At 39.5% G+C, this 21,003-nt stretch overlaps 1 protein-coding gene and 1 non-coding gene across 3 annotated transcripts in view; both read right to left on the reverse strand.

Annotated features, from left to right (window-relative positions):
• The window catches only part of MIGA1 (mitoguardin 1), a 72,990-nt gene extending 61,404 nt beyond the window's left edge, over positions 1-11,586 (reverse strand). Inside the window, exons 1-4 of one of the 2 annotated variants that reach the window (XR_008199116.1) lie at positions 11,508-11,532; positions 8,026-8,138; positions 7,253-7,541; positions 4,980-5,210 (exon numbers count right to left, since the gene is read on the reverse strand). Coding sequence is in view for 1 of the 2 variants with exons in the window: in XM_052636978.1 (XP_052492938.1) it covers positions 8,026-8,124 (99 nt within the window). In the remaining variant the exon portion in view is untranslated. Of the gene's footprint in view, positions 1-4,979; positions 5,211-7,252; positions 7,542-8,025; positions 8,139-11,507 lie in introns of those variants that run through there. The other variant, XM_052636978.1, reaches the window with a different exon arrangement.
• On the reverse strand, positions 6,209-6,316 carry LOC128045830 (U6 spliceosomal RNA). Its single transcript, XR_008199166.1, has one exon. It is a non-coding gene; the product is annotated as a U6 spliceosomal RNA (small nuclear RNA).
• Positions 11,587-21,003: the final 9,417 nt, after the last annotated feature.

Raw genomic sequence — 21,003 nt, forward strand, 5'->3', positions numbered from 1 at the left:
CACTTAAGTCTTCCAAAACTATCATGAAAAATCGGAACATTCCAGTGCTGTCCCAGGCTTTTTTCCCTTTACAAACTGTAAGAATTATTCTCTTCAGTAATGTCTTCACTACAGGTACTGCCAAATTTTTGATTCTTTCCATTTCTGTTTTTCCCTCTGGAACCATAGCTCCAATGTTCATGGCAACCAAAGGAGATTTGGGGGAAAAAAAGAAAACAGTTCCTGGAATTTGGATGCTAAACATCCAATAATAAAATAAATTCTAAAAATAGCACTGTCATTAAGAACACCTTATTTCTCATTATACTTTATAAACTGCCATGATCTTATTATCCCACCCTCCAAAAAAATGCTTCTTAGGTCAGATTTTAATATTTATGGCATAAGCAAATGTAAGATAAGAAAATTAAGACCTCTACTAAAGAAAATAATCTATTGGGAGTTCCCTGGTGGACTAGTGGTTAGGATTCGGCGCTTTCACACTATGCCTACGGTTCAATCCCATAAACTATGAGATCCCATAAGCTGTCTGGTGTGGTCAAAAGAAAAAAAAAAAAGAATATTAACACAGGCCCAGCCACAGCTAAGTGGTCATGTTCTGCTCTATCCCAGGGCACTGAAATTAGAGAACTATTAGGAGACATAAATATAATATTAAAACTACTGTCAGAAATATAACATGCTTTATTAATATGAATTCAAATGTACATCAGTTCACTTTTAAGATCCAAGTTCTGTTTACATATTATCATTTTTGCATAAAAGATCCATTACAACTTACAGTCTTAATCTTATAAAAAAAGAAACCTTTCCAAGACAAAAACAAGGTAAATTTCCCAGGAAAAGATTTTTACCAGAAGTAATCTAGGTAACACAAGGTCTGAAAGTTTCTATTACTCCTGCCTACCACTTATTCTGTTACTTTTTTTCCCACAGGAAAGTCAATTACTTCCTATATCATCACCCAGAAAACTGAAAATACAGCATCTCACAATCCCAAACTCTTGAGGGGCTTTTTGAGGTGACATAGTCCATTTCCTTAACTCCAGAGAAAATGAAAACCTAATACTGTCTTATTCATTCAACATGAACTGAGCACCAACTTATAGGCCAAACACTGAGAATAACAAGAAAGGAATAAGACACTGTTCCTTGTGCTCAGATTTCACAATCCTCCCCACTCCATAACATGATGCTGTTGTTTAACGTTCTTGTCAAGTTCCCCCCCTCATCTGATGTTCTCAGGAGACAGAGAATAGTCAGTCACTCTCAAGTTTCCTGCTCCAATAACGTATTTCCTGCTACTCAACATACATTTCTAACTAGAACTAAATTGATCTATTCCTCTAACACAGTACCTTACACACCTTTTTACTGAAGTGGAGTAGGGGGGCACAGGGGCAGCTCTAAGAACCTTATGAAGTTCTAAGCTCAGTAAGGGCAGAAATTATGTACTACTTTATATCAACTGAAACAGAGAAGATATTCAATAAACATAGTTTGAATGAATCTCTCTGATAACTGGAACACATCACATGCCACATACTAACTGTGACCTTTGGACAAGAGAGAATAATACCATCTTCTTCAAAGGGTTGCTGAAAGTAATATCTGACACATAGCATGCATTCTAAAAATGTGCTTATTATTTTAATTAAAAAATTTTAAACAAACACCTTATTTTGAAATAATTTTAGAATTTACAGAGAAGATGCAAAGACAACAGAGAGAGTTCTTATATCACTCAGTTTTTCTCTAACAATAACATCTTACATAACCATAGTGCTCTTGTCAAAACTGAGAAATTAACGTTAGGACAATAATATCTAAGCTACAGACTTTATTCTAATTTAATCAGTTTTTCCACTAATGTTCTTTTTTCTATTGTAGGACCAATTCAGGATACCACATTCATTACATTTAGACAGATTTTTTATTAATATTTTAAAGTGCTGAGTTAATTGTTAGACTCTTCTGATTAACAACCTGAATCTGGAGAACCAACTAAACTACTTACCACTTCACTCTGTGGTTTCCAACTGAAAAAAGTCTGCTTGTCTTAGTATGATACACAGTAATATACCAAAGAAATCCTTAAAAAGACCAGAAGCAAAAGACAAGTACTTTATTTACAGTATGTATTTATCAAATGAAAGAAAAAATATTTGGAAAATATATCATTCCTTAAATACACAAGAAAACAAAACAGAAGCTCACATTTATTGAGGTGTTCACTCATCTTTTCCGTATGCCAGACAACATGCTTTTCATTCCTTTTCATAGATGATACAAATTGGCTTTCAAAAAGGTTAAGAAACTTGCCAAAAATCACACAATTCCATAGCAGTGGGATGTGAATCAAAACATATCACAGAAGATGTGTTTAAATCCATGCACACTATGTACCACGTGCTAAAATTACTTCAGTCACACTGATGACATATCTTAGTATGCAATTAATTATATAACTGAATGGCATCCAAAATGGATTGTCAATTTTGGGAGGCTGAACTAATGAGCAAAAATTTTCACACGTCTTTTTCCATAAAACATCAATATAATTCTAAAGCTACAGAACTGTCTACACAGGAACTCTGAGCTTTTCCTTGGTCCTTTGATGCTATTCAAAGCATAGTCTGCTCTCTTAGTACAGGGCCAACATACTCTTTTGGTAAAGGCCAGATAGTAATTATCTTAGGCTTGAGGAACATACGGGTCTCTACTGCAACCACTTAACTCTGCTGTTGCAGCACAAAAACAGTTTCAGGTGATATATTAACAAATGAGCATGGCTGTGTTCCAATAAAACTTTACTTGTAAAAACAGGTGGTGGCCTTGATTTGGCCCATAGGCTGTAGACTGCTTACCCACCTTGGTGCAGTTCATAACATGGAATGAGTTTTGGATACCCAATACTACAACTGGAGAGTAAAGGATGTATCCTTAATTTATCTGCAATGATTCTTTATATTATTTTAAAAAATATTCCATGGAACAATGTAGACAATAGTCGTGGCCTCAGAAAAGTAGTCCTATGATTGAAAAGCAGGTTGTATAGTAGAATTAGTTTGGATAAAACATACAAAAATAACTGGCAAAAATCCAAAGCTTTGGGGAGTGCAAAACAATACTATCCTTATGGGAGAAAATTTATCAGTATCTATCACAACTTAATACATTTACTCCTCAACCCAAAAATACAAAGCCTAAAAATTAATCCTATATCTGTACTGTGTGAATTAATGTATATCAAGCTTATTCATTATAGCATTGTGCTGGAATCAAGATTACCAGGAGAAATAACAACCGCAGATATGCAGAAGACACCACCCCTATTGCAGAAAAGAAAGAACTAAAGAGCTGCTTGATGAAAGTGAAAGAGATTGAAAAAGCTGCCTTAAAATTCATTGTTCAGAAAACTAAGATTATGGCATCCAGTACCACTGCTTCACGGAAAATGGGTGAGGAAACAATGGAAACAGAGACAGACTTTATTTTGGGAGATCCAAAATCACTGCAGATGGTGACTGCAGCCATGAACTTACAAGACGCTTATTCCTTGGAAGAAAATATATGACCAACCTAGACAGCATATTCGGAGAAGGCAATGGCACCCCACTCCAGTACTCTTGCCTGGAAAATCCCATGGTCGGAGGAGCCTGGTAGGCTGCAGTCCATGGGGTCGCTAGGAGTCGGACACGACTTGAGTGACTTCACTTTCACTTTTCACTTTCACGGAGTGGAGAAGGAAGTGGCAACCCACCCCAGTGCTCTTGCCTGGAGAATCCCAGGGACGGGGAGCCTGGGGGGCTGCCGTCTCTGGGGTCACACAGAGTCAGACATGACTGAAGCAACTTAGCAGCAGCAGCAGACAGCATATTGAAAAACAGAGGCTTTACTTTGCCAACAAAGGTCTGTCTAGTCAAGGCTATGGTTTTTCCAGGAGTTACGTATGGATGTGAGAGTTGGACTATAAAGAAAGCTGAGTGCCAAAGAATTGATATTTTTGAACTATGGTGTTGGAAAAGACTATTGAAGAGTCCCTTGGACTGCAAGGAGATCCAACCAGTCCATCCTAAACGAGATCAGTCCTGGGTGTTCATTGGAAGGACTGATGCTGAAGCTGAAACTCCAATACTTTGGTCACCTCATGCAAAGAGCTGACTCATTGGAAAAGACCCTGATGCTCAGAGGGTTTGGGGGCAGGAGGAGAAGGGGACGAGAGAGGATGAGATGGCTGGATGGCATCACCGACTCGATGGACATGAGTCTGAGTGAACTCCAGGAGTTGGTGATGGACAGGGAGACCTGGTGTGCTGTGATTCACTTGGTCGCAGAGTTGGACACGACTGAGCAATTGAACTGAATTGAACTGAATGTTGTTTAGTCAATGACTCTTTTGCAACCACATGGACTGTAGCCCACCATGCTCCTGTGTCCATGGGATTTCCCAGACAAGAATACCACAGTGGGTTGCCATTTCTTTCTCCAAACAATCTTCCCGACCCCTCTGGGGTCAAACCCCCATCTCCTCCATCAGCAGGCAAATTCTTTACCACTGAGCCACCAGGGAAGCCTCCAACTATTCAAATAATACATTTTAAAGAATAACATTAGTTTAGGATCATTGTAAGGATTAAAGAATTTACAAATGTATACAATATAAAATCTCTAAGACAGTGTTTTACACACAGTGGGTGGTGCTATGTCCTGTTGCTGGTCTTTTTAAATGTCATCCAAATGGTGTGGTAACATAAACAAATAAAAGAATAAATACCAAAAACTTAGACTTAACATTTTCAGCTCTAGGAATAAAAAAAAAAAATATATATATATATATATATAAATTGCACAAATATATATATACACACACATATACACACACATATAGACTGTTGAACTGTTGAACTGTTCAACAACATAAAAACTCAAAAATAGGGAAATATTCAATAAACTATAGCACGTCTATATTTATAAAGCATTTTTAATGATAGAGAAAATGCTCAAAATATACAGCTTTATAATCTCAAATGAGGGGGACAAGGCAGTGGGGGTGGGGAGTGAGGGACTGGGGAGCAGAGAGATGTATGCAGGAAAAAAGACCTAAGTAAAGTATAGCCAGTAAACTTTTATAGAGGGGTTGTTGGCAATTTTTATTTTCTCTTTAATTCTTTTCTGTATTTTTCAAATTTTCTTTTAATCATGTAATCCTAAAAAGGAAAAGAAAGAAAGAAAAAGACAGAAAATAGGTTTTGGGATCAAAGAAAAGTAAGTTCAAATCCCATATAATATACACAATTTTAGACAAGTTAAGTAAGCTATTAAAAAGCCACCAGATCTATAAACTGGAGATGATACAGAAATTTAAAGAATCTTTCAAGGATTAGAGACATTATATATAAAAAAGACCTAACTAATATCTTAAACACAGTGAACACTAAGTAGTATCACTCTCATACATTATATCTGTGTAACATCCTCTCCTATATAAAATTATATAGGGGACTTCCCTAGCGGTCCAGTGGTTAAAAACTCTTAAGTTTCCACTGCTGGGGAAATGGACCAGGAAGTGATCCCTGGTCACGGAACTAACTATTCGATCCCATGTGCCACATGATGTGGCCAAAAAAAAAAGAGAAAGAAATAAAATGATACTATATTTTATCATTCTAAGACACTATTCATTATAAGATGTAAGCAAGTTTTAGAAATGTTGAAATGTAAAAAATGATTATCTTAGATTTGATGAAATTCATTGTAAGTTTAGTGAAATAAATGCTACTTTCCATATGTATCTTTTTTTTTAATTTATTTATTTTAATTGGAAGCTAATTACTTTACAATATTGTAGTGGTTTTTGCCATACATTGGCATGAATCAGCCATGGGTGTACATGTGTTCCCCATCCTGAACCCCCTTCCCACCTCCCTTCCCATCCCATCCCTCAGGGTCATCCCAGTACACCAACCCTGAGCACCCTGTCTCAGGCATCAAACCTTGACTGGCGACCTGTTTCACATATGATAATATACATGTTTCAATGCTATTCTCTCAAATCATCCCACCCTCGCCTTCTCCCAGACTCTGAAAGACTGTTCTTTACATCTGTGTCTCTTCTGCTGTCTCGCATATAGGGTCATCATTACCATCTTTCTAAATTCCATATATATGTGTTAGTATACTGTGTTGGTGTTTTTCTTTCTAACTCAGAAATATGGAACGCTTCATGAATTTGCGTGTCATCCTTGTGCAGGGGCCATAGCTAAACTTCTCTGTATCGCTCCAATTTTAGTATACGTGCTGCCAAAGCGAGCACTCCATATGTATCTTTTTATTTACTACGTGTACGTGCTAAGTTGCTTCAGTCGTGTCCAACTCTTTGCAACCCCATGGACTGTAGCCCATCAGGCTCCTCTGCCCATGGGATTCTCAAGGCAAGAATACTGGAGTGGATTGCGATGCCCTTATCCAGGGGAATCTTCCTGACTCAGGGATTGAACCTGTCTCTCCTGTAGGTCCTGCACTGCAGGCAGATTCTTTACCTCTGAGCCACCGGGGAAGCCTTTACTTATTTACTACAATGGAGTACAAACTGCATTGGAAGCAGGTATTAAAAATAAAAGGATTGAGAATTTCTTGGCAGGCTAGTAGTTAGGACTCAGCACTTTCACTGTCAGGGCCTGGGTTCAATCCTTGGTCAGGGAACTAGAATCCAGGCTGTGTGGCCTGGCCCAAAGGAAAAAAAAAAAGGACCGGTATTATATAAAATACACAAATGGCGAATAAGCACATGAAAAGATGCTCAACATGACTAATTTGGGAAAAGCAAATCAAAACCACAATGAGAAGAAATTGGAATCCTTGTGCAGTGCTGACAGAAATAAAAAATGGTGCAGCCACTATGGTTAACAGTACTGTAATTCCTCAAAAAATTAAAAATAGAATTACCATATGATCCAGAAATCTCACTTCTGGTTATACGTCCCAAAGAACTGAAAGTAGTTATTTGTACAGTCATGTTCACAAAAGTATTAGTCACAAAAACCACAAGGCAGAAGCAACCCAAGTATCCAGCAATGAATGATTAAACAAAATGTGATATATACATAAAATCAAATGTTATTCAACTTGGGAGGAAAAGAGGAAATTCTGACACACACTACAGCATAGATGAATCTTGAAAACATTATGCTAACTGAAAATAAGCCAGTCACAAAAAGACAAATACTACATAGCTCAACTTACGAAGTACCTCACGGTAATTGTCGTGGTTTAGTCGCTAAGTCACATCCGACTCTTGTGACCCCATGGACTGCAGCCCACCAGGCTCTTCTGTCCAAGGGGTTTCCCAGGCAAGAATACTGGAGTGGGTTTCCATTTCCTTCTCCAGGGGATCTTTCGAACCCAGGTCTCCTGCATTGCCGACGGTCTCCTGCACTGCAGGCAGATCCTTTACCAACTGAGTCAGCAGGGAAGCCCTGTGAGGTAGCTAGAGTAGTCACGTTCACAGAGACAGAACATACAATGGAGGGTACAAGTAGCTGGTGGGAGGAAAAATAAAAATTGCTGCTTAGTGGCACTAGAGTTCCAGCTTTACGAGATGAAGAGTTCTCAAGGTTGGTTGCATAATAGTATAAATGCACCTAATGCTACTGAACTGCACATTTAAAAATGGTGAAATGGTAAATTTTATGCTATATATATTTTACCACAGTAAAACAAAATTAAAATGAAATGATTGTTTAATAGTGAGAACAAGTCTGTTTAAATAACATAATTATCTGAAAATAATTATAATAATAGACTGTGTAAATTCACTTAAGGTAGGAAGATTTTTTGATAACAACAACAAAAAAAACATGAAACAAATAAAAACAAGTAAGTTTTAAACTACTTTAACAAACACTTTGAACCATTTAAAACCCCAAAGGAAATTTAAATACTGTAAACATAATATGCAATATTATATGCAATAATAAGCAATAAACTTATTATTCAACGTCGTATTTCTTTTAGTTTTTTTACCTGGCAGAGAGAATAATACCAAGACAGAGGAAGATCAAACACTCTCAGCGCTGCTGTCTTCAAGGAAAACTGTGATTCGCTCACCGTTTCTTCTGACATGACTCCTCTTCTATCTTAATTAAATGAAACACAAAATATATTGGCCACAAAGATTTCTAGTTATTCTACCAAATGAAAGATACAAATTGAAAATTTAACTCTTCTTTTAAAAAGCGCTTTTTTTTTGCACTTAATTAATCATATTACACTAACCTGAAGAAAATAATATTCTGAGCCAAATTTACTTAAGCTAAAAGTTTATTTATTAGCCAAAGTAGCCAAAAAGAAAATGAGTTAGATTTGAACTTTGAGTTCAGCTAGTAAACTTTCCTTTAAAAACTGTGGGTTCTAGATTCTCTCTTTTCTGGTGAAATAAATGTTTCAGCTTTTAAATAGTAACATAAATTATTTTTATTTCCTTCCAACAACAGCAGGGATGGGGGGGCACTGAAAGAAATTTGATTGGAATCTTGACTTTAGGGGCTAGAAATGAACCTCAGGGCTCAATGAACTTTATAGTTCAAGCATTTATCTTCCTACTGTTCCATTTTAAAAAAAAATTATTTTATATTGGACTACAGTTGATCCTACTGTCCCATCGTTAAGCTCTTGAAAGAAATGACACATACCTGCTATGAAATTTTAATATTGTTTTAATGCCTATTTCTACTGAAACCAAAGAAAGAAATGTCAGTTGTTCACAGAGAAGGCAGTCATCACTAAGAGAGACCCATAAAGGTAGCAGACTGCTGATAAAAACACAATGGTTCAGGGTCTAGGTCTATGCTTTATAGAGCCAGAAACTCAAAATTTATACGTGTACCCAGCTGGACACACATTAAACAAATTCACACAATACTGATATATAAATTAAGTATACACATTTGTTCATTTATATTAAGGAAATACACTATCTAGTCAAAGAAAACTTTTAAAAATTTATTTATTTTCTAATTGAAGGATAACTGCCTTACAGAATTTTGTTTTCTGCCAAACCTCAACATGAATCAGCCATAGGTATACATATATCACCTCCCAATACTTTTATACGCTATCAAAACATAACCTTTCTGAAATAAGACATCGTAGGGAGTTGAATTAAGTATAAAAGGCTCTGTGATAAGCACGAAATTAATGGGTCCTTTCACTTCTCAGCCTTTTGGCTAAGATGAAGTGTAGTACTTACCTTGTGGCTCAGACGGTAGAGCGCCTTGTCTACAATGGGAGAGACCTGGGTTTGATCCCTGGGTTGGGAAGATTCCCTGGAGAATTAAATGGCAACCCACTCCAGTACTCTTGCCTTGAAAATCCCATGGACGGAGGAGCCTGGTGCAGGCTACTGTCCATGGGGTCGCAAAGAGTTGAGCACGACCGAGCCACTTCACTTTCACTTAACCATATTTCATACAGGCTGGGAAAAAGCCTGAGAACTGTTTCTGATGTATTATACAAGAGTAGGCCTTCCCACTAAGAAGAATGTTTATGCCTACTAAATATATTTCTTTTCCTTGGATGGTGCTGTACAAACTATCAGAAAATTAAAATTACCAACAATCTCTCTATAGCTTATTTACTATTCTTTCTTTAAGTCATTTCTGCTCTTTTTCTAACCTTTCTGTTAATAACCCTATTTTTTTTTCCAGAAGACTATCAAAACCACTGATTAGTAGTTTCCTTTTCATATCAAACACAGTAAGATTTCTTAAGGTGGGTTACTGCTACTGACAGTTTACTTTTTCCCTATTAGTGACACCCAAGGAGTGGAAACTTAACTTTCCCCACACTCATATTCTAACTACAATTTTTCGGCTTAGTATAATCAATACGTTAATCCCAACTGACAAATTGTGGTACAGACATATTAATGAGAAATACAAGGAAACCATGAAGAAACTGTTAAACAAGTGAAAAATAAGTCTGAGGAATGAGACTAGGAATGCAGGGTGGCAGGAAACCACTATTTTTCATTAAAAGTGCTTCTGTAATATTTGCTTTTTAAAGTGTACTCATGTATTACTTTTTTCAAATGTTTCACAAAACAAGAAGGAAGCACATTTACCCCTCCCCCTGGAAAAAAAAACAAAACTTCATTTTGAGAAACATTTTTAGTAACTAAATAGATTCTGGACCAATAAAGCTACCTATACTATTGCATTTTTTAAAAATTCCTGAAAGTAATTCATCCAAAGTGATTTTCTCCGTAATACAGTTCCAGATTTTGAAGCAGAAGAGAAAGAAAATAAAGCAAACACTTCAATTTGCTGCAGTGGTTTTCTTAAAATAAACGTCCAGTTTTGCATTCTAACCACCTCATACCCTTTCATTTAAAATCGCTGAGTGATTCCAAACTTAATCATTAATAATTGAACAGCTTTTTAAAATCAGTCATTTCAGTTGCTTTCAAAAGTATTAATAAAAAAAAATGGAGACAGTTTCATCATCAGCAAAAATATTATACTCTGTAATATCACTCGCTTCTCTCCATTCTAACCACGAGACACTTTAAAAAATGTGTCATATATACAGTTTGTTTCTTGCTGCCAAGTCACTTCACTCGTGTCCGACTCTGTGCGACCCCAGAGACGGCAGCCCACCAGGCTCCCCCGTCCCTGGGATTCTCCAGGCAAGAACACTGGAGTGGGTTGCCATTTCCTTCTCCACTCCATGAAAGTGAAAAGTGAAAGTGAAGTCGCTCAATCGTGCCCGACCCTCAGCGACCCCAAGGACTGCAGCCTTCCAGGCTCCTCCGTCCATGGGATTTTCCAGGCAAGAGTACTGGAGTGGGGTGCCATTGGACTTTATAATCCAAGCAAGAATTAAAGTCTGAAATATCCCCCAAATTTTGTCGTGAAATGTAAATCTATACAACAGAATTCTGAGAAGATATTTGAAATACAGCAAAAACGCTTACTTGACATACTGATAAAATAATAATGATAAAGGTCTGTGCACGAGCAAAACCTTTTAGAGTCTTATCTCCATAAAATAAACGTTGAATAACTTTATTTACAGGAGGGGTCCGACGCCACAAACCTCCTGATGCTAAATCATTCTCAGTAAGTCCCTTCAAAGAAAGCATAATCTTCCTCCTCCAAAAACCACTCCCCGCTCAAACCACGGACATTCTTGCAGAAACTTGGACCACACCAACGGCTCCTCCCGCAAGCCTCCTCCGCCCTCACTGCGTTCTCCTCTGCGGGCTTCTTTTTCTTCACTACGATGACCAGGAAAGGGGCTCCCTCTCGGCTCAGCCACCCAGACCCTCACTCGGGCTCCAAGCGGGCGCCAGCCAGCCCACCCTGATTCAGCGCTCCGTGGCAGGCCTCCCTTCGGCTTTCTATTCCTATACACGGAATCCAGAGGGCGAAGGCCAGAGCTCCCGCCCACCCCTCTGCCACTAACCCGCGGCCGCTGAGACCCCACACAGCCCTCCACCCACGTACCTGATGCTCCAGGCCCAGCGCAGCCAGTCTACCCCTGCTTCCCCGCCGCAGCCCGGCGCTGAGCCGCAGCCTGGCCCCGGGGGCGGAGTCCTTCCGGGGTCAGGAGTGGGAAGGTGGAGAGAAAGTAGCGGGGGCCTCCTAGCCTTTCTGCGTGAGGGGCTACGTGTGAAGCAGCTCCCGCCATTTTTGTTGAGGGTAGAGGCTCCTGCCTTTCCCCAATGGCTGTGACATGTACAGTGGAAGAATTGTATCCTGTTACAGTGCTGAGATAGCATCGCAGTTTGTAACCTTTTGCGGGCCCCAGGACCATCCTAGGAATCCGGTGAAAAATATGGAGCATTTTCTCTATATGTCATTTAAATACATTAGTAAAAGAAAATAGCTTGTACATTACCAAGAGAATATATATAATATATACGTCTAATATATATATATAGTTGGATACTCTGAACCAATCCATGGCTCCCAGGTTAAGCACTTCTACTACAGACCTTCAGCCCCTAAACAAATTAATGTTGAGCATTCCAATCCTGTATTAATGATTTTTTATTTACTTCGATTCCTCTTTAGCTTTTCCCTAAGTTAGGCAAGGTATTCACAGCTCTGAGGTTCTGTCTAAAACACATACACTAATGAGGGAGGACGGAGAACAACAAAATAACATGCTGTTTTTATATGCAGTCCTGAGTCCAAACGTTTCATCCAAACTGCAGATTTAAAAATTCCATCTTCTGAGCATATTTGTGGTGAAAAGCCAAAATAATTTTGCAAGGATTGCTAAAACATGAGAGCACATGTTACTATTCCTAAGAAACAAGAATTAACAATTATTTCTGGTGGTGTTCAAAATTCCCTTTTAGTGAAATGGAAAATAGGGTGAACAGTAATACCAAAGTGTGACATTATTGTTGTTGTTTAGTGGCTCAGTCGTGTCTGACTCTTTTGCAACCCCATGGACTGTACTCCACTAAGCTCCCCTGTCCTTGGGATTTTCTGGGCAAGATCACTGGAGTGGGTTGCCATTTCCTAATCCAGGAAATCTTCCTGACCCAGAGATGGAACGGAAGTCTCCTTGTCTCCCGCATTGCAGGCAGATTCTTTAATGCTGAGCCACTGGGGAAGCCCACTGGTGACATTACTAGATGAATAATAACTGAAATTGTACAGACTGAGTTCTAAGTGAAAACGCATGCGTGGGTGCTAAGTCACTTCAGTCGTGTCCAACTCTTTGCAACCCTATGGACTGTAGTCTGCCTGGCTCCTCTGTCCATGGGATTATCCAGGCAAGAATACTGGAGTGAGTTGCCATGCTGTCCTCCAAGAGATCTTCAAAACCCAGGGATCAAACCCCATCTCTTTGTCTCCAGCACTGGCAGGCCAGTTCTTTAGCGCCACCTGGGAAGCCCCTATTTTAAAATACTGTGCACTTACAAAGTAAATCGGAGAAGGCAATGGCAACCCACTCCAGTACTCATGCCTGGAAAATCCCATGGACAGAGGAGCCTGGTAGGCTGCAGTCCATGGGGTCGCTAAGAGTCGGATACAACTGAGTGACTTCATTTTCACACATTGGAGAAGGAAATGGCAACCCACTCCAGGGTTCTTGCCTGGAGAATCCCAGGAATGGGGGAGTCTGGTGGGCTGCTGTCTACGGGGTCGCACAGAGTCGGACACAACTTAGCAGCAGCAACAGCAGCAGCATAAACTAAATACTACTCTTGATACTTGAAGAACCTGAAATTTGTAAGGCTGTGTTTATTTCTCCATCTTCTCTCTGCTGCCTCCTTCCTACTTCCCACAACTTTCAAACTTTCAGCCTAATGGGAAAAAGAGTAATAATGATGATGATGTGTGTGCTCAGTCCTCTTCAACTCTTTGCTATCCCATGAACTGTAGCCTGCCAGGCTCCTCTGTCCAAGGAATTTCCCAGGCAAGAATACTAGAGTGGGTTGCCATTTCGTCCTCCAGAGGATCTTCCAAACTCAGGGATCTAACCCACGTCTCTTGCATCTCCTGCATTAGCAGGTGGATTCTTTACCACTAATGCCACTTGGAAAGTAATAATGATGACTCCACTTAAAGCAACTTTCCTGTGAACACTATCTTCTTTAATACCACAATAGCCATTATGAGAAAGATATTGTTACACACTGCGTATAGATTTTACTCTTTAGGAAATACCATATTTTATTTATTTTTCTAAATAATTATAATGTGCTCCAAGCCTCCTTTCTCATGGATTATCAGAATATTCAATCTTAGTCATTATTGAATATATCGGGTAAGATGCTGTTAGCTAGAAACAGAAGAAAACTGAACAAATAGTAACTTAAACTGTTGGACAGGATGGCCCACATGGATGTTAGCAACAGATGACACAGTCTCATATTTGAACTTGATATCCTCTGCTATCCTGGCCCAGGGAAAAAAAAAAAATGTGGCTTGTATTAATTCTAAAGGTCTGCCCTCCCCCAGATAACTAAAGCTATCATGTAAAGCTCAGCAAACCAGGAAGTGGAATTCATGAAGTAAGATTTGTTGTTACTATTGTTAAAAACCTGAGGTACTTGCTACACCAGCCATTAGTGAATTTGGGGATCCTATGTGTATAGCATTGAAACCATACTATGGGGTCAGACTGCCAGGGTTTGAATTCATTCTCTGCCACTTACTAGGTACATGTCCTTAGGCAAGGTACTTACCCTCATTATGTCTCAGTTTCCTTACTGGGATGTTGAGAAGACAAATGTAATAACACTTGTAAAGCACTAAGATTTTCATATAAGTTTTTAACTTGGCTTACTTGTACCTCGGTGGGATCCAAGAATAAAACTCTATTTCCATATAATTGGTTTCCTTCAGAATCATAAGTATTTTGTTATATAAACATAGAAACATTACTTTGAGAAAGGGGTCCATAGGCTTTATCAGAATGTCAATGGAGTCCACCCATGACACCAAAAGAGAAAACATGGTTAAGAATTTAGAATACTCCCCAACACTTACTTCTAAGATATATGGCATATTAAGTGGGACTTTTCCATGTCTCTTGGCAGAAGCTCTAAAGCGGAGAAAAATAGATGCCAAGTCCCCTGAGCATTCTAAAAAAAAACAATGCTAGATCATCCACACAGGGCATGCTAGGAAAATGTGAAGCCCATTTTGCAACCTTCAGTCTACAAGTACCTTCAGGGAATGATATGGCAAAATTGATCAAAAAAGATTGGAGAATGGAAATGCCTCCGAGGCATTTTTCTGGAGTGCTATGCATTTTTTTCTCCACTCCCATAATGGAAAAAGAAGTTATTGTTTACTTGCTAAGTCACGTCTGACTCTTTGCGGACCCCATGGACTGTAGCTCCTCTGTCCATGGGATTTCCCAGGCGAGAATACTGGAGTGGGTTACCATTGCCTACTCCAGGGGAGCTTCTCAACCCAGGGATCAAACCTGAGTCTCCTGTATTGGCAGGCAGATTCTTTACCACTGAGCCACCAGGGAAGCCTGGAGAGAAAAGAGTACTTGCTTATTTCATCCTACCCCCAACGTGAGCCAAGTGAAAGAACTTTAAGAAACTCAGACAGGAATTTCCTGGTTGCCCAATGGTTAGGGCTCCATACTTCCACCGTAGGGGATGCAGGTTCAATCCCTGGTCAGGGAACTAAGATCCCACATACTGTGTGATGCAGCAAAAAAAAAAAAAAACTACTCAATTTGACCTCTGTGCCCAGTAGTGTCACTCAAAAAAACCCACTCAATTTGACCTCTGTGTCACCTGGGAGAATCTAAAGGCAACAGACTATCCAAAGAGGCATTTGATGACACAGCAGAAAGAGAGAGGACTGCAGCAGAAGTGGCCCATACGTGCAATTTTGCAAGGAAAATTTTCCTATGAACCATGAGAATACAACAGAATGTAGCAGGCTTGAATTATTATATCTTAAAAGATTATATCTTGAAATCAGGACAAAAGTGGACTATCTAAATGGTTAGCTAGAAATTTTTTTTTTTTTTGGAAGTATTAGGAAATGAAACAGTGAAAAGTACCCAGCCAGCAAGTTGGGAGAGAGGAGGAGATCATCATGGAGGAATGTGTTAAAGGGACGAAGAAAAGACCCAGCTCTTAGGAGCAGACCACATGCAGAAAACACCAAAGTTGGATTTGACTCTACTGATTGGGTATATCTGACATTTTATTCCAGATACTTAGGATTACTGCTCATTCCAGCTGAGATAATATATAACTAGTGTACTTCATTGTTATATTCAATGTATATTCACACAATGTGGTTCATTGGTGGAACCTGCACTTATCAAGAGTCAACATTAAGCCTGAACAAAGTCTAGCACTCCGACAATTAAAACCAATTACATTACCTAAGTAAATGAATTATTTTAGGTAATTCATGTATCCAATTACCTTTTACATTAACTGCTAAAACCTGGCAGAGTCCCCAGAAATAACTCAGGTCCTTCCTTTAAATCAACAGAATGCCATTGGGTACATACTGGCTCTTGTATCTTTGTTCTTTTCACCCAGCCGAGAGTGTTTGACAAGACTCCTCCTCTACAAGTCAGAACTAAGCCAACCAAGACATCTAGATGCTAATTTAGAACATCTATTCCATGCATCCAAATATTGCAGATTCAGTTCCTCAAAATGTTAAACATAGAGTTACTACATGACCCAGCAATTCTATGCCTAGACGATACGCAAGAGAAATGAGAACATACATCAAAGTACAAATTATACATAAATGTGCATAGTAACATTATTCATAATAGCTGAAAAATAAAAGCAATCCAGGGACTTCCCTGGCAGTTCAGTGGTTAAGACTACGTACTTCCACTGTGGGGGACGTGGTTTATCCCTGGTAGGGGAACTAAGAAACAATCAAGAAAAAACAAAAAGAAAAATAAAAGCAACTCAAATGTCTACTAACTGATAAATGGATAAATAAAATGTGGTAAATTTACATAATAGAATATTATTTGGCCATAAAAATAATTGAAATACTGATACATGCTACAACATGGGTAAACTTCGAAAATACGTTAAGAAGCCAGTCATAAATAATTTGTACGATTCTGTTTATGTGAAACTTCCAGAAGACAACTCTGTTACGAAAGCAGGTTAATGGTCACCCAGGGTAGAAAGAGCTGCGGGGAAATGGAGGGGACTCCTATACAGCATGAAACTTCTTTTGCGGAATAGTGAAATGTTCTAAATTTAGATTGTGGTTCTGGTTGTGCAAATGTGTGAATATACTAAAAACTATTCAACTGTATACTTCAAATATGTGAATTGTATAGCATGTGAATTGTATCTTAATAAAGGCGTTCTCCTCCACGATTTCTTATGTGAAAAAAATTGAGACTTCAGGAGGTAATGAAAATGATAAAAGCTGGAGATGGGAGGCCAGCGACTGATCCAGAGCATGCTTTTCCTGCATTGCCTTGTGTACATGCTCACTCAGTCATGTCCAATTCTTTCCACCCCATGAGTGGTAGCCTGCCAGGCTCTTCTGTCCAAGGGATTTTATAGGCAAGAATCCTGGAGTGGATTGTCATTTCCTCCTTCAGGGGATCTTCCTGACCCAGAGATGGAATCCGTGTCTCCTGTGTTAGCAGGTGGGTTCTTTACCACTGAGCCACCTGGGTCTCAGCTTCAGCATCAGTCCTTCCAATGAATATTCAGGACTGATTTTCTTTAGGATTGACTGGTTTGATCTCCTTTGATGCCGAAGCTGAAACTCCAATATTTTGGCCACCTGATGTGAAGAACAGACTCCTTAGAAAAGACCCAAAGATTGGGAAAGATTGAAGGCAGGAGAATAGTATGACAGAAGATGAGATGGTTGGATGGCATCACCGACTGGATGGACATGAGTTTGAGCAAGCTTCGGGAGTTAGCGAAGGACAGGGAAAACTGGCGTCCTGCAGTCCGTGGGGTCACAAAGAGTCAGACACGACTGAGCGACTGAACTGAACTGAACACGGGCCTCAGTAGTTATCAAAATACTGAGCTGCTCCAATAAGATGCATGCATTCTATCGGGAGGTATTTACATGAAAATGTAATATAAAGGGTAAACAACACAAATGTTTTCCTATTAAGAGCTTCATTCTAACGCTACTTTAAAGTGAAGAGTAATAAAATTAGAATCAAACCTCAAGGAAACAATAATTCCTATTTTGTACATTAAGAACTCATAATATTTCAAAGGTCTAGAAAACCGCATTGTATTTTTAAAGTTAATAAGTTGAAGGGAGAGAACAAGATGGTGGAGGAGTAGTTGGATGTGGAGTTCATCTCTCTCCATGAATACATCAGGAATACACCTTCAGACACAGAAGTCCATGCAGAATACCTGGTGAGAGCAGACAGGAGTACCTGACCAGCAGGAAAGAATATATAGAATCACAGCAAAACTCGGTAGGACAAAGGAACTGGGGGAAAAACAGGAGTGTTACTAGGATTAGACCTCGGCGGATAGGGGAACTGAAACAGGGGTCCAATCCCCACATCAGGGCAAGTGTCTGAGTCAGAGGAGAAACATTTAAGGCTGAAAGAGAAACAGCTGATCTGTGGCAGCCTAAATGGAATGAGAATCAGACAGTCCTTGCAGCAGCCATATGTACCCCAGACAGGGACACAGGTCCCCTGGAAGGTGTTGCTACTGCTGCTAAGTCGCTTCAGTCATGTCCAATTCTGTGCGACCACATAGACGGCAACCCACCAGGCTCCTCCATCCCTAGGATTCTCCAGGCATGAATACTGGAGTGGGTTGCCATTTCCTTCTCCACTGGAAGGTGCATAATAAAGAGACTGGCCCATCAAATGCCTGATGCACTGAACGGCAGGGTAGGACCCCACCCAGGGTGCCCCTTTAAGTGCCTGATGTGCTGATCTGCAGAGTAGGACCCCAGGCAAGGGAACCCTCTAAGTGCCTGAATGGGCAGAGCTACGGAGAAAGTCTGGCCAAAGAGGCCTTCTGATCGCCAGCTATAAGAGGCTCGAAAACAGACTCTCATAGGGCCATAACTCCTGCAGTGGAGGCAGTCCGTGGCCCTGCACACTTAGCACCACCAGGATCCCTGCAAGCCAAGCAGCTGCGCCACCTTCATGCTCAACTCTTACTGGAACAGAGCTGTCACAGGCAAAAAAAAAGTCTTTCATCTATGCACCTTCCGTCTATCTGTCTTTGGTCCAACTTTTTGCGAACCCTGTAGACTGTGGCCTGCCAGGCTTCTCTGTCAGGGGCGGTTCTCCAGGCAAGAATATTAGAGCTTTTTGCCCAATACTGGTTGCCATTTCCTGCTGCCCTAGCGCCAACTCCCCTGAGTACCTGGTGCTGCCAGAACCCCTGCGACCCAAGCAGCTGCACCACCTCCACACCTGGCCCTCACAGGGGCAAACCCAAGTCCTCCAGGGCAGCCTCAGTGGACGACCCACATGCAGAGGTGGAAATAAAACCACATTGAAACTCAGGGGCAGTGTGGCTAAGGAAGAAGACCCAAAACCTTCCCACCAGCTGTACAAGCTGCAGATTAAATCCACACGATTATCTAGGCAGACTCTGTGTCTATGGAATATATAAAAGGACACTGAGAGCTCCCACAAAAGAAAACACACTAGTTCTGATAGCTGTGGACATTAGAGGCAAGAACACACAGGGGTAGAACCAGATTGGAATCTGAGTTGCCCCCACAGCAGGTCCAGAGATCAGCACAGTGTTGGAGGGCATCTTAGGGAGGTGAGGTGGACCGTGACTCTCAGCGAGGGAAAGGACTCTGATAACAGTGACTCAAGAGAAACATTTATTCTTCTTATGTTTTGACTTGTTCTGTAGATTCTTTCGGGTGTTTTTTTTCCCTTTTTTCTCCCTCTGTTGTAATTGTCAGTTTTATTGGTACTATGAAATCTAACTAAGCTTTTGAGCTTTTTTCTCTCTCGGTCACATTTTTTATTGTTGTTATATACCTCTGCCTCTATGTTGGGCTGTTGCAATTCTGTGGAATTTCCCTTTTTTTTCCCGATCTTTTTAATTTTAATTTTTAAGCCTATTATTATTTTTTCTATATTTATTCCTTTGTTTGCTTTTCCTACCGTTCTTTTCCCCTTTCAGTTAATCTTTAATGTATATCTACTTCTATTTAACTTGGCATATCTATTTTTTTCATCTTTTCTTTTTTGTTTTAGTTTTTGTTAGTTTTGTTTTCATTGCTTTATTCCCCAGCTGGCACCTTGCTTTAGTTTGGTTTTCCAGTTTGTGCTTTAGTTAGTTTTGTTCTTAATTGGTAGATATAATTTTTGGTTTCCTTTGTTTGCTGGGTCAGTCTATTGTAGTTTATTTTTGTTGGACTGTTTTAATTTTGCTTATGGGTGTATATGTATATGTGTATATTCAGTCACACTTTTTATTGTTGTTATAAGTCTCTGCCTCTACATCGGGCTTTTGCAGTTCTGTGGCGTTATCTTTTTTCCTTTTTTTCTTTCTTCTTCCTTTTTCTTATCTCTTTTTTATTATTTTGATTTTTAATTTAGTTAAAACTATTATATTTTTCTACACTTATTTCTTTGTTTGCCTTTCCTTCTGTTCTTTTCCCCTTGCAGTTAATCTTTAATATATATAAATCTTCTTCATCTACTTCTATTTAACTTTGCATATCTATTCTTTCTTTCTTTTCCTCTCAATATATTTGTTAGCTTTATTTTCATTGCTTTATTCCCCACTTGGCACCTTGTTTTAGTTTTGTTTTCCAGTTTGTGCTTTAGTTAGTTTTGTTCTTAATTGGTAAATATAATTTTTGATTTCTTTTGTTTGCCAAGTCAATCTACTGTACTTTATTTTTGCTGGACTGTTTGGACTTTGCTTATGGGTGTGTATGGATGTGAGAGTTGGACTATAAAGAAAGCTGAGCTCTGAATAATTGATGCTTTTGAACCGTGGTGTTGGAGAAGACTTGAGAGTCTCTTGGACTGCAAGGAGATCAACCAGTCCATCCTAAAGGAAATCAGTCCTGAATATTCATTGGAAAGACTGATGCTGAATCTGAAACTTTAATACTTTGGCCACCTGATGCGAAGAACTGACTTACTGGAAAAGATCCTGATGCTGGGAAAGACTGAAGGCAGGAGCAGAAGGGGATGATAGAGGATGAGATGGTTGGATGGTATCACCAACTCAATGGACATGAGTTTGAGCAAGCTCCGGGAGTTGGTGATGGACAGGAAAGCGTGGCATGCTACAGTCCATGGGGTTGCAAAGAGTCAGACATGACTGAGAGACTGAACTGAACTGACTGATGGATGTATACGTATATGTACATATTCCATTGTTTTAATTATTATTTGCCTGATTTTGTAACTGCCATTTGTCTGGGGTTCAACTTTGGTTTCTTGTTGTGAGGTATTTGTTTTAATCTCACTTAATGCCATAACAAACCACTTGTGGATCTTCATTCCTGACCAGAGATCAAGCTCTGAGCCTTGGGA

Source organism: Budorcas taxicolor, chromosome 3 (assembly GCF_023091745.1).
Source record: "Budorcas taxicolor isolate Tak-1 chromosome 3, Takin1.1, whole genome shotgun sequence".
NCBI lineage: Eukaryota > Metazoa > Chordata > Mammalia > Artiodactyla > Bovidae > Budorcas > Budorcas taxicolor.